Source organism: Rhinopithecus roxellana, chromosome 16 (assembly GCF_007565055.1).
Source record: "Rhinopithecus roxellana isolate Shanxi Qingling chromosome 16, ASM756505v1, whole genome shotgun sequence".
Classification (NCBI taxonomy): domain Eukaryota; kingdom Metazoa; phylum Chordata; class Mammalia; order Primates; family Cercopithecidae; genus Rhinopithecus; species Rhinopithecus roxellana.
In genome coordinates, this window is record NC_044564.1 from 592,490 (window position 1) to 603,481 (window position 10,992).

General features: G+C 51.0%; 1 protein-coding gene across 4 annotated transcripts in view; it reads right to left on the bottom strand.

The window, feature by feature from the left end:
- TBC1D2 (TBC1 domain family member 2) overlaps positions 1 to 10,341 on the bottom strand; it is a 58,322-nt gene extending 47,981 nt beyond the window's left edge. For 2 of the 4 annotated variants that reach the window (XM_010357633.2, XM_030920093.1), the window contains exons 1-2: positions 9,107 to 10,335; positions 5,668 to 5,809 (exon numbers count right to left, since the gene is read on the bottom strand). In XM_010357633.2, coding sequence (XP_010355935.2) covers positions 5,668 to 5,809; positions 9,107 to 9,469 — 505 coding nt within the window. In that variant the 5' untranslated portion in view covers positions 9,470 to 10,335. The other 2 variants (XM_030920094.1, XM_030920095.1) reach the window with 2 other exon arrangements.
- Positions 10,342 to 10,992: the final 651 nt, after the last annotated feature.

The following is a 10,992-nucleotide window of genomic DNA, read 5'->3' on the forward strand; positions in this document are numbered from 1 at the left end:
TTTAGAAATTAAGTGTTAGAAAAAGGAGAAAAGAGCCAGGACCACTTACGGGATGGTATAAGCTTGATTAGACAGCCCCTGAGACCTACCAGGGCAGCAGACACTTTCCACTTGGAACCCTCTTACTGGGAGACTGAAATATTTAGGAGTGGAGATTTGTTTTTGCACTATATCTGCAAAAAGGGTGTGGGTATAAAAATATTAAATATAATGATGGGGGCCAGGAGAAGCTGTTCAACCTACCTAAGAAGCTTTGCAGTAGTTCAAACAACAACAGACAGTATATTTGTACATTCCTAACAGGCTCCGTCAGATCTGGCAGGCAGGCCAGTACTCACACTCCTCAAATGCCACATCTTTGAGGTCCACCCTTCCATGAATCCTCTCACCAAACATGGACTGGGTGTTTACCCTGAGGCTTGTGAGTGTGGCTGGAGAAAGAGAATAATCAAAGCAGAAACTCACAGCCTAAGGAGTAGGGAAGGGGAAGAAGTCCACATCTGGGGAACCCCAGGTGCTGGGTTAGGGCAGTTCTGGGAGGTGGAGACAGTCTTTCCAATCCAGGTCAGGGAAAACTTCCTGGAGGAGGGGCACTGCAGCTGGGCCTTAAGGACTGGGGTTGATTTGAACCTGCAGGAGGAACCAGGAAGGCTCTTTCTGTGCAGAGCATACAGGCAACGGGTTTCAGACCCAGAACTGAGTTTGCGGGGAGGAAGCCTGGGGAGATGAGGTGGGGAAGGCCAAATAGAAGCGGGTGTGGGTAAGTGGCTGGATCTCATCACGATGGAAACCAGAGCCCCTAGGGGTTTGAGCAGGTGGCTGAAGAACCAAACCTGGCTTTGGGTAGAAGATCTGTAGCTGGGCCCCGTTTCTGTGGGGAGGGTGCTGTGACCTGGTTGCAAATCACTTAAAACAAACAAACAAAACAAAAAACAAGAGCCAGGCGCGGTGGCTCACGCCTGTAATCCCAGTACTCTGGGAGGCCAAGGTGGGCTGATCACCTGAGGTCAGGAGTTCAAGATCAGCCTGGCCAACATGGGAAAACCCATCTCTACTAAAAATACAAAAATAAACCGGGCGTGGTGACACGTGCCTGTAATCCCAGCTACTCCGGAGGCTGAGGCAGGAGAATCGCTCCAACTTGGGAGGCGGAAGTTGCAGTGAGCTGAGATCACACCACTGCACTCCAGTAGCCTGGGCGACAAGGCAAGATTCTGTCTCAAAAAACCAAACCAAAACAAAACAAACAAAAAGAAGAAGGATACTCTCTACCGTGTTTCCTTCAGAGTTAATGTATACAAAAATGTTTAAAAAGCCATAAAGCCAGGCCAGGAGCGGTGGCTCACGCCTGTAATCCCAGCACTTTGGTGGGCCAAGGTGGGTGGGTCACAAGGTCAGGAGATCGAGACCATCCCAGCTAACATAGTGAAACCCTGTCTCTACTAAAAATACAAAAAAGTTAGCCAGGCGTGGTGGTACACGCCTGTAGTCCCAGCTACTCGGGAGGCTGAGGCAGGAGACTTGTTTGAACCCAAGAGGCAGAGCTTGCAGTGAGCAGAGATTGCGCCACTGCACTCCAGCCTGGGCAACAGAGCGAGACTCTGTCTCAAAAAAATAAAAAAATAAGCCATAAAGCCCTATATTGTTGGACTCACATCTTTCAAAGTAGCCGTTAAGCCAGACTCTGAGCTGATTCAAAATGAATTTTTCTTATTTATCAATACTTTAACCATCTTATTCTCTTTCATTCAAAGCAAACCAAAAAACCTTAACAATTTTTCTAAGATTTTGATATCTTAGCAGTACTTCCCGAACTGCTAATATCTGTTTTCTTGTAAGTGTCACCCGTGGCCCTAGATCAACTCTGAGACTACATAGAGCCAAGTCCTGGGGGTTGCCATCACTGGTGGGTTTTACCAATGAGGAAATAGCCACTCAGAGAGGGTGAGTTTTGTGGCCAAAGTCAAAGCTAGTGTGTGGCACTGTTATAGACTCAAACACAGTCCCCACTTTTGCTTTTCCCACTAAACCGTGTGGCTTATCAGAGCGGCCTTTCTAACAAGCAGGTCATCTAAGATAGGAGGGGCTACCCATGAAGGCACAAGCCCCCAGTACAAAGGAGTGTGCAAGGCACGGGCGGCACATGATGGCGATGTCCCAACAGAAACCAGCGCTTTCCACAGGAGGCAGAATCAATGACCTGAGGCTATAGTCTGGGGCACCCTGGAGAAATGCCCTCCATTTCTCTGTGACCACAATCTCTGTGACCACACAGAGGATTTTCAGCAGCATTTATTTGTAATTCTCCTTTTGCGTAAGCTCTGACGGTTGCCCCACGTCCACTGGGAAGAAGTCACTGCCTAGACAAAGGGCCTGGCCCAGGACGTCACTGCCTCCCTAGAGGGCCCTGGCTGAGTGCCTGGTTGCTCCTCAGCTTTGGGAGGGCAGGTTATGAGTCTCTGCAGCCTGGGTTGTGAATTTCAGCACTGACATTTTCTTGTTACATGACCCAGGACAGGTCTCTTGGCCTCTTTGAGCCTTAGTTTCCTGGTCTATGAAATGGAAACAGCACTAACTACCCTATAAAATTACTGTGAGGATTAAATAAGATGATGCATGTAAAGTGTTGGGGCAGCAGGCATATTTCATGACGGTACACATTTATACAGGTCCTTTGTAAACTGTAGCTTACTGTGGCAACTTGCTATTCTTATTATTATAAATCTCGTGGGTTCCCTTTGATCTTTCTTGGCTCTGCAGAGACCGTTGTTTAGGTAAAGTATAAAATGAAGTTGTAAATGCTTAAAAGCAGGAGAGAACATGCCTTGCAGATTGCTCAAGAGCAGTGACGAGACGCTTTTTACCAGGAATCTCTGACTCAAAGTCTGATGTGGGTCAGGAGGTTTTCAGTGACGCGGGAGTGGGCTGTTGCTTCCTCAGGAAGGGTGGAGGCGGGTGAGGTGGGGCAGCCTGCTCCACATGGCTAATCCAGGCCTTGCTGACTTGCCCAAGACACCAGAAACATCTTTCTAGGTGGGCTAGGAAGGTTATGCCAGGCCCTGGGTCTGGGAGGAGAGTGAAGGCTTGCTGCAAGGCGAGGAGAGGCTTCAAGAGGAGAAACTCATGTCCCTGCTTCCTGAGTCTCAGGCAGCATCCTCCTCAGGAGACTGGAACCCAGGTCATCACAGCAGCTCCGTGCCTTTCTCCAATGCCCACAGCAGGGGCTGGCCTGGAAGAGGCCCACCGTGTGTGCTGAAGCAAAGCCGCAGAATTAAAGAACCTGCAACAGGTTCGCCACAGCAGAAGAGGGCTGAGGATCCCAGAGCCATGCTTCCACAATCTGCTTCTTCAAATTTCAGTTAAGACACACAGGAATTCTATTATTGCAGAGGTTTCACCTGGCCTCTAGCCTGATGCTGACCTTTGCAGCGGCGTCAACCCAGGCTGCAGTTTTCTGCAAAACCAGGGTTGTCTGGCTCCCTGGCAGATGGGGAGTAAGGGCTGGAGGAGAATGCAGAAGCAAAGAAACCCTTCCACAGAAACTCCAAAGAAATTCCTAATGATTATTAAGAATAAAAGGAACGGTTATTATAATAGTGATAGCGTATATATGTTTGTGTACATACTATTATGATAGTAATAGCATGGGTGTATTCTATGCACAGACATATACACATAGAATAACAATATTATTAGGACAACTCCCATGTATTGAGCACTGACTATGTGCCTGAGGTTATGCTAAGGGGTTTACATTCCTTTCCTCATTTAATTATAAGGTTTAGTGTATTGCCTTACACATTCACTCCGCAAATATCCAATGTGCCAGGCAGGACACCAGGGAGGTGATACAGGCAACAACAACAAAAAAGGTCCTCGCCCTTAAGGGGAACGTGTGGAGATGGACAAGGACAGGGGTAATTATTAATAGAACACAATGGAACAGGTCTCCCTTGAAGTGTTTGAAAAAAGGGTTGAGGGCCCAGAAAGAATCCAGCTGACAAAGTCTGAGAAGGCTTCCAGGAGGAGGCTAGCAAGAGGAGGAGGCAATGCTGGAGCTTGGCCATAGAGAATAAGCAAGAATTTGCCAGGCAAAGGAGAGAGAGAGCAGAGACTCTGCTGAAGCATCAAGCCCAGGGCGGCAACTGGGGAAGCAGGCAGAGGTGAGATCAGGAGGGATAAGCCCCGAGCGCAGGAGTGGGGTGGGGGGTGGCCTTGGATGGCAGTGCGGGTTCAGGTTCTCATTTAAGAAAGCTCACTCAGGCTGCAGAGAAGGGTATGGGTTCTGGCACAGGTCTCCACATGGGGACACTGGAGAGGAGGCTGCTGTGACTTTTGAGAGATGAGGTCTGACCTGGGCAGTGGTGGCAAGAAAGACCTGAGTCTGATGTGTGGGTCAGAGGGCAAAAATGGCCAGCACAGTGATTGACTGGACTCACTGGCTGGAATTGAGGAAGGGTGGAAGGCAACTCCTAGTGGGTACACGGCAGGGAATCTACCGAGACGAGGGAAGGAAAACGGGAAGAAGGGTTGGGGCAGATGTATTCAGCTTTGGACATGCAAAGCACCCAGGTACAGAGGTCCGGGGGTAACCTGGTAACAAGTCCTGCCCTTGCCTATTTGGCCTCCCTGTCAACTGAACATGAAGCACTTTAGACACTCTGTGGCTTTGTAGTGGGACCTGATTTTCCATGTTCTTGCAGGGGCAGCTGTGAGGTGGTCCACACTGATCCTAAAACCTGCCAATCATGTTTCTGGCTGCAGCATGGGGGTGGGAGGGAGTGGTCTCCTGACTCCTCCACGTTGGGATGATACAGGATTTGGGATCAAGAAACTTCATTCGTGAGTCATCCTGGGGGAAAGGATCCTATCTTATGGGAACACCAGTGATAAAAATCATTGATCTGGCCGGGCGTGGCGGCTCAGCCTTTAATCCCAGCACTTTGGGAGGCTGAGGTGGGTGGATCATGAGGTCAGGAGTTCAAGACCAGCCTGGCCAAGATGGTGAAACCCTGTATCTACTAAAAATACAAAACTTAGCTGGGCGTGGTGCCTGTAATCGCAGCTACTTGGGAGGCTGAGGCAGGGAATTGCTTAAACCTGGGAGGTGGAGGTTGCAGCGAGCTGAGATTGCGCATTGCTCTCCAGCCTGGGCAACAGAGCAAAACTCCATCTCAAAAAAAAAAAAAAAAAAAAAAAAATCACTGATCTACCCAACTCATGACACAAATCTACAACACTGCATTTTCTTATTAACCCTCCTCACGGCAATTCTGTGAAAGTTTGATTTCTTGAGTCATCATCATAATAGCTCACTTGTATTGGGTTCTGACCATGTGCAGGCATTGTTCTAACCATTTTAGGTATATGAATTCATTTAATCCTCATAACATCCCTAAGAAGTAGGGATAATTTATAAACCTCATCTTATGGGGAAGGAAACAAGCTCAGAAAGGTTAAACAACTTGCCTAAAATTATATAGGACTAGGATTTGAACCCAGGCAGCCTGGTCTCAGCCCAAATTCTTGCCCTAACTAATCCTGAGTCATATCCCTGGCTCTCTGCTTCCTTAGCAGAGGGCTCCTCCCGCTCATTCCCAGCAGGAGGGTAAAGGCTTAATCACCAGAGCCCTGGATGTGTAGGCAGGAGGGTAGCCCATTGGGTACCTAGCTCGAGGTGCAGGGCGGGCCCATTCCCAGCCAGGGCGGCATCAGGGGCGGCGGAAGGTGCTGGCGGGCTGTTGTGGAACTCCCAGCGCTTCATCTGCAGCTGCTGCAGCCAGTACAGCATCACTTGCTTGGTGGCGGCCTGAGAAGCACAAGGATTAGTTGGCAAGGCCCTGTGCCTGCAGGGTGGCACTAGGTGTGGGAAGAGGGGAAGGTTGTGGGAGACTTAGGAATGCTCTTTTCCCAGGGAAAAAAAAAAAGGGTCACTGTAGGTATGTATGCTTCCTGGCCACAGAAGATCATCAGGCTCTGATCTCCCACTCAGCTGATCTCTCCTTAGCTGCTCTGGGCCTCAGTTTCCTCATCTGATCCGTACTCTGGTGACAATAAGACTCATTGCATAGGGCAGTGATGAGGATGAAATGAGACAAGGGTATCACACAGTCCCTGACACACAGTAGGTGCTCAAAATGTGCTCACTGGATAGAGGAATTTGGAGGTGCTGTGAAAGAGGGGAGGTGCACTGAATTCTGATTTGGGTGGGGTCCTGGTACCATCACTATCTCCCAGGTGAGATGGTATCTCACCTGTGTGACATCTCCAAGTCTTTGCTGCCTTTTGTGGAATGGGAGTAATCCTTTTTGCCTTGGGGATGCACCGGAATCACGGATATGAATGGGGACTGGAAAGCCACATGCACATGGTGACGATATGGTGGCACCTTCCAGGTGCTCTGGCCCTCCAAACAAGTTCTTGGTAAATGCTAGTCATTAGTCTCCCAGCACTGGCTGGTGGCTGGTCCAAGCATCCACTTTCACATCCAATAACTCCTGGATTCTTCAGGAGGGAGGCAAGGCAGGAGTGAGCAGCCCTTTCTATAGGTGGAGAAACTAAACCTCTGAAGTCGCCCAGGCATGTGGTGATAGAGCTGGTCCCAAAACCCTGGTCTATAAGTTGGATTTTATGGCCAGGAGATTAGTGGCTTCATAAAGAAGGCCTGAGATCAGTTGAGGTGGGCTGCAGAAGATGGACAGCTCACCGGGCATGGATGGGTATTCTCACAGAACTGCCTGCAAAAAGGCCGCATGAGAATAGCAGCAGGCTACATGGCAACAGAGGCAAGCTGACTGTCTCAGGGGCTCACTGGTGTGCACTGTGCCGGGGTGGGGATGGGGGGTGGTCTGTGAAAGAAACCGTGAGGCTGTCATGCAGGTACCAATAGGACACATGATGCCCACCAGTGTTCTCTTTCCATACACTCTCCCAGAGAGACCACAGCACCTCCCAGGTCTTCCCCATGACCTTAATGCTGATGAGCTCCAGCCAAACCCAAATACCCCATTTTATTAATTCATTTGACAAGGGTATACTAAGCACTGACATACGTGTCAGAGATGGTGCTAGGCACTGAATACAGGGGTGAGCCAACACACATGGTCCCTGTCCCCTTGGAACTTGAGAGTCTCCTGCAGGGGACATGTACCTGGATGTTCCATGGGCTCCTCATCCTGAGTTCCCTCCTGTCAGTGACTGACCCAACCAGGCAGTCAGCCAGTTACTCCAGCCACTCCTGACATCTCCCCCATTCTACCTCCCTACTATCCCGAGCCACCTCCATTGGCCCCCTCCCCATAGCCACAGCTCTAGTTCAGCTGTTACTCTCTCCTGATCACCTTCTGATGGGCTCCCTGAGTACCAGCCTTGCCCTTCCCCTAGTTTCTTCTCTACCCAATAGTCAGACTGGGCTTTTGCTACTTGGCCTAAGTCGCCCTCAGGCTCTGCTCTTCAACTCCATCCTTTGGGCCCCTCTGTCTTTCTGGCTCATGTGATTTGCCTGGACACTCGGGGCTCTATCATGGTTCCCTACTTTTGCTCACGGTGCTCTCTTGGCCTGGAATACCTTTCTCCCTCTTGTCTGTTTGCCACCTATTTCTTCTCTGAAGCCTTGGGTGTATCCCTCCTCCAGATGCTTTTCGGGCTAGCCCCTTCCACTCGGTGGAAATGACTCCTCCTGTCACCACACCGTCTTGCACAGACTTACCACAGTGTCTCTACAGAACATTTTAGGGTTCATGCAGGTTCTCCATCAGTCTCTCCCACCAGACTTTAAGCTGTCTGAGAACCAGGGGCAGAGGTGCTTTAGCTTCACACCCCAGAGCCTGGCGCAGAGCCAGGAACAATGGAATAGTATTATAAAGACCATGTGTTGGAGACCCTGTATACAGCAGTCAACCTGTGGAAGAGACACAGAGACCCAGGAACCACATGACCTCATAAATGCCTTCCTTGGCCAGGGATTCCTGAGTTTCATTATTTTAACCAAGTCCCCCAGCCTGGTCACCAGCCAAGCCCAGTCAGTAAAGGGGAACTGAACCCGGGGGCAGATACCCACTTAGCTGGAGGTGGGGTTGGAGGGGTGGAAAGATGGGGATGGGGTGGGGAAGGCTATCTCCTGGCACATTCTTCTCTGATGCCCATAGAACACTTAGCCCAGATCTGTATTTCCAATTAAATTATGAGACACCTCCTCTTGACATGAGCACTCTGACCTTGGTTCCATCACATTGTGTGTGCACGTGTGTTTATTCAACAAAGAATTATTAAGTACCCCACTAGGTACCAGGCTGTACTCTAGGTGATGAAATTAATTCAGCAATTTGTATATGCCTGTGATGTGTCAAATGCTTACAAACCACCTAGGTTCTGAGAGGTAAAGTAACTTGTCCAGGGTCACATAGCTAGTAAGTAGCAAACGTACAATTTGAATCCAAGCCCGTCTGATTTCAAAGAATGTGGCCTTTCTACTGCTTTGGGCTTTCTCAGTTAAACATGATGATAAAACAAAACCTACCCCTTGCTGCTGATAGGAAAACAGGTTTAGGCATGCCTAGATGAACAATCTAGGTTGATTAGTGAAACCTAAGTATTTATCTTACCAATCCCTGCCAATCTCTTCTCAGCATTCACTGACCTTGGCCAAAACATCAAGAAACGGGAATCAGAATCCTGGCCTTGAGAGAGGATTGCAAAGAACATATTTTGACTTCCTTAGGTTCCAGGTAAGAAAGTTAAAGTAACTGCACTGTCAGGCACACCCAAAAGTAAAAGTTTTGATTCAGCACTGAGAGGTCTGAGAGGTAGAAAGACTACGGGATTCCAAGCTACCCCACTCTCTAGATGCATGACCTCGGGCCAGTCCTTTCATCTCCCTCTAACTCAGTTTCTTGATCCGTAGAATGGGTCTGTCGTCCCTGCCTTGTGGGAACCCAATGAGGAAATGGGTGGGAATGCCCTTTGCAAAGCACAAAGTTCTTTGAACAAGTCGGTGACGCCAGTTCCAATCAATTTACTGTGTCCACCACACACTCGCGCCCAGCCGTGCCCTGCGAAAAGGCGACCTCGCGCCGCTGGGAAGGAGAAAGTCCTTCCAGGAATTTACCTTCAGGGTAATAACCCGGCTGGGAGTCTTGATTTCGAAGATCCCCTCCTCAGCGTCCGCCTTGCAGTCAAACACTGCACTGGAGAGGTCGATGCTGTTCAAGGGATTAGCATCCTGCGCGGTCCGCGAATAATACAGTTGACATTTCCTTTCGTCGTAGAAGAACCAGCGGGATTTCCAGCCCCGGATGGGCCCTTTGCCGCCGAACTTACTTAAATACCCACAGAGTTTCTTGGCCTCCCGGGACCGGGCGCAGTCCCCCGATTCTTCCTCCAGAGGCAGCGCCTGTGGGTCCCTGGCAGACTCGTCGGACCCAGGGGCAGAGGAGCTGGACTCCGGGGCGTTCTCCCCGGCGCCCTCCATCGCTGCCAGCCGGAGACCGCGGAGGGACGAGGAGTCCGCGGGACCACCAGGAACAAATCTCGGAGACTAGGCGGGCAGCTTCCCACAGGTAGACACCAGGGCGGCGGCGCGGCCGGCGGCGGACCCGCCCCCAGGACGCCACAGGGTCTGGACTGGGTGCGGTGCGTGCGACTGAAAGACCGCAAGCCCAGCTTACAGCGGATGGCCTCGCCCCTCCACCGCCAGGCCACGCCCCCGCGGCGCTCAGTCGGCTCCCCGCAAGGCCCGGTTGCTTCCGGCTTTTTCTCTGCGCCAGTGAGCCATCTTTAGTGAGGGCGGCAGTGCTGCCTAGCTTCAGGTTAAAGTAGTGGCGGCACTGAGGTTAACCGCGGGCAGAGAAGCCTGTCCCTGGCTACGCTTCCCTGGTAGTTCGCATAGTCACCTAGAAAGATGGCGCTTTCTGGCACCCCATGGGTTGCTTGTTCCCTCCCTGTGCCGCGCGGGGCACCGTCGGACGGCGCATCTCGCGGCCATTGGCTGAAAGGAACACCGCTGGGAGGCCCCTCTTCCGCGCCGCCCGGGCAGTGCGGCTCAGGAGCTGTCTGCCACTCTTCTCCCCGGTGTTCCTTCAGCCCCGTCAATGACGCCGCAGACGGCCTTCTTATCTCTCGCCTGACCGCGGTAGCCTCCCCAGCTCTCTGTCCTGGCTGCCATTCGCCTCCTGACGGCGCTGGTCGTGTTGCTTGGGGCGCCCAGGCGCAGCCGCTGCGCTGCGGAAACCCAGTGCCACTCCCGGGGCGTAGTTGGGTGCATTACATTTGTTTATTTTTATTTTGTTATTGCTATTATTATTTTTAGAGGCGGTCTGGGTCTGTCACCCAGGCTGGAGTACAGTGGCGCGAGATCAGAGCTCACTGCAGTCTCCGCCTCCCGGGCTCAAGCCATCCTCCCGCCTCAGTCTCCCTAGTAGCTGGGACCGCAACTGCGCACAACCACACCTGGCTAATTTTTAAATAGTTTTTTGCAGAGAGGAGTGTCTTGAACTCCTGGCCTCAAGCGATTCTCCTGCCTCGGCCTCCCAAAGTGCTGGAATTACAGGCGAGAGCCGCCGTGCCCGGCTGTTTTGTAAATAAAGAATTTAGGGTTTGACTAACTCGCTCAACTTCTGCCTCATTTTACCTGTTTCCCCTTAAACTTCTCCCCTTCCTTCCTAAGGCGCGTTTCTCCATTAGGGCTGCGGAGCCCAATTCCGTCCACCTCTCTTTAGGAACTTCATTCCGCCTTTCTCTTGCCCTTTGTTCAGCCCCTCCTCTTACTTCATCGTCTCCCCCTCAGCCATCGTTAGCGAGACCCTCACGTGCACTCAGTGATCTTGACAAGAAGCACGTTGAGGGTAAAGGCGAGGGCTCTGGAGTCTGTTTGCATAATTTTCAGATTCCCGCTCTGCAATATTGAGTGATTTACTCAACCTAAAAATGGAGATAATAACACTTCTCCCCACCCACCCCCCACCTGCCGCCAGACAGCTTTACGGTGAAGTTAAT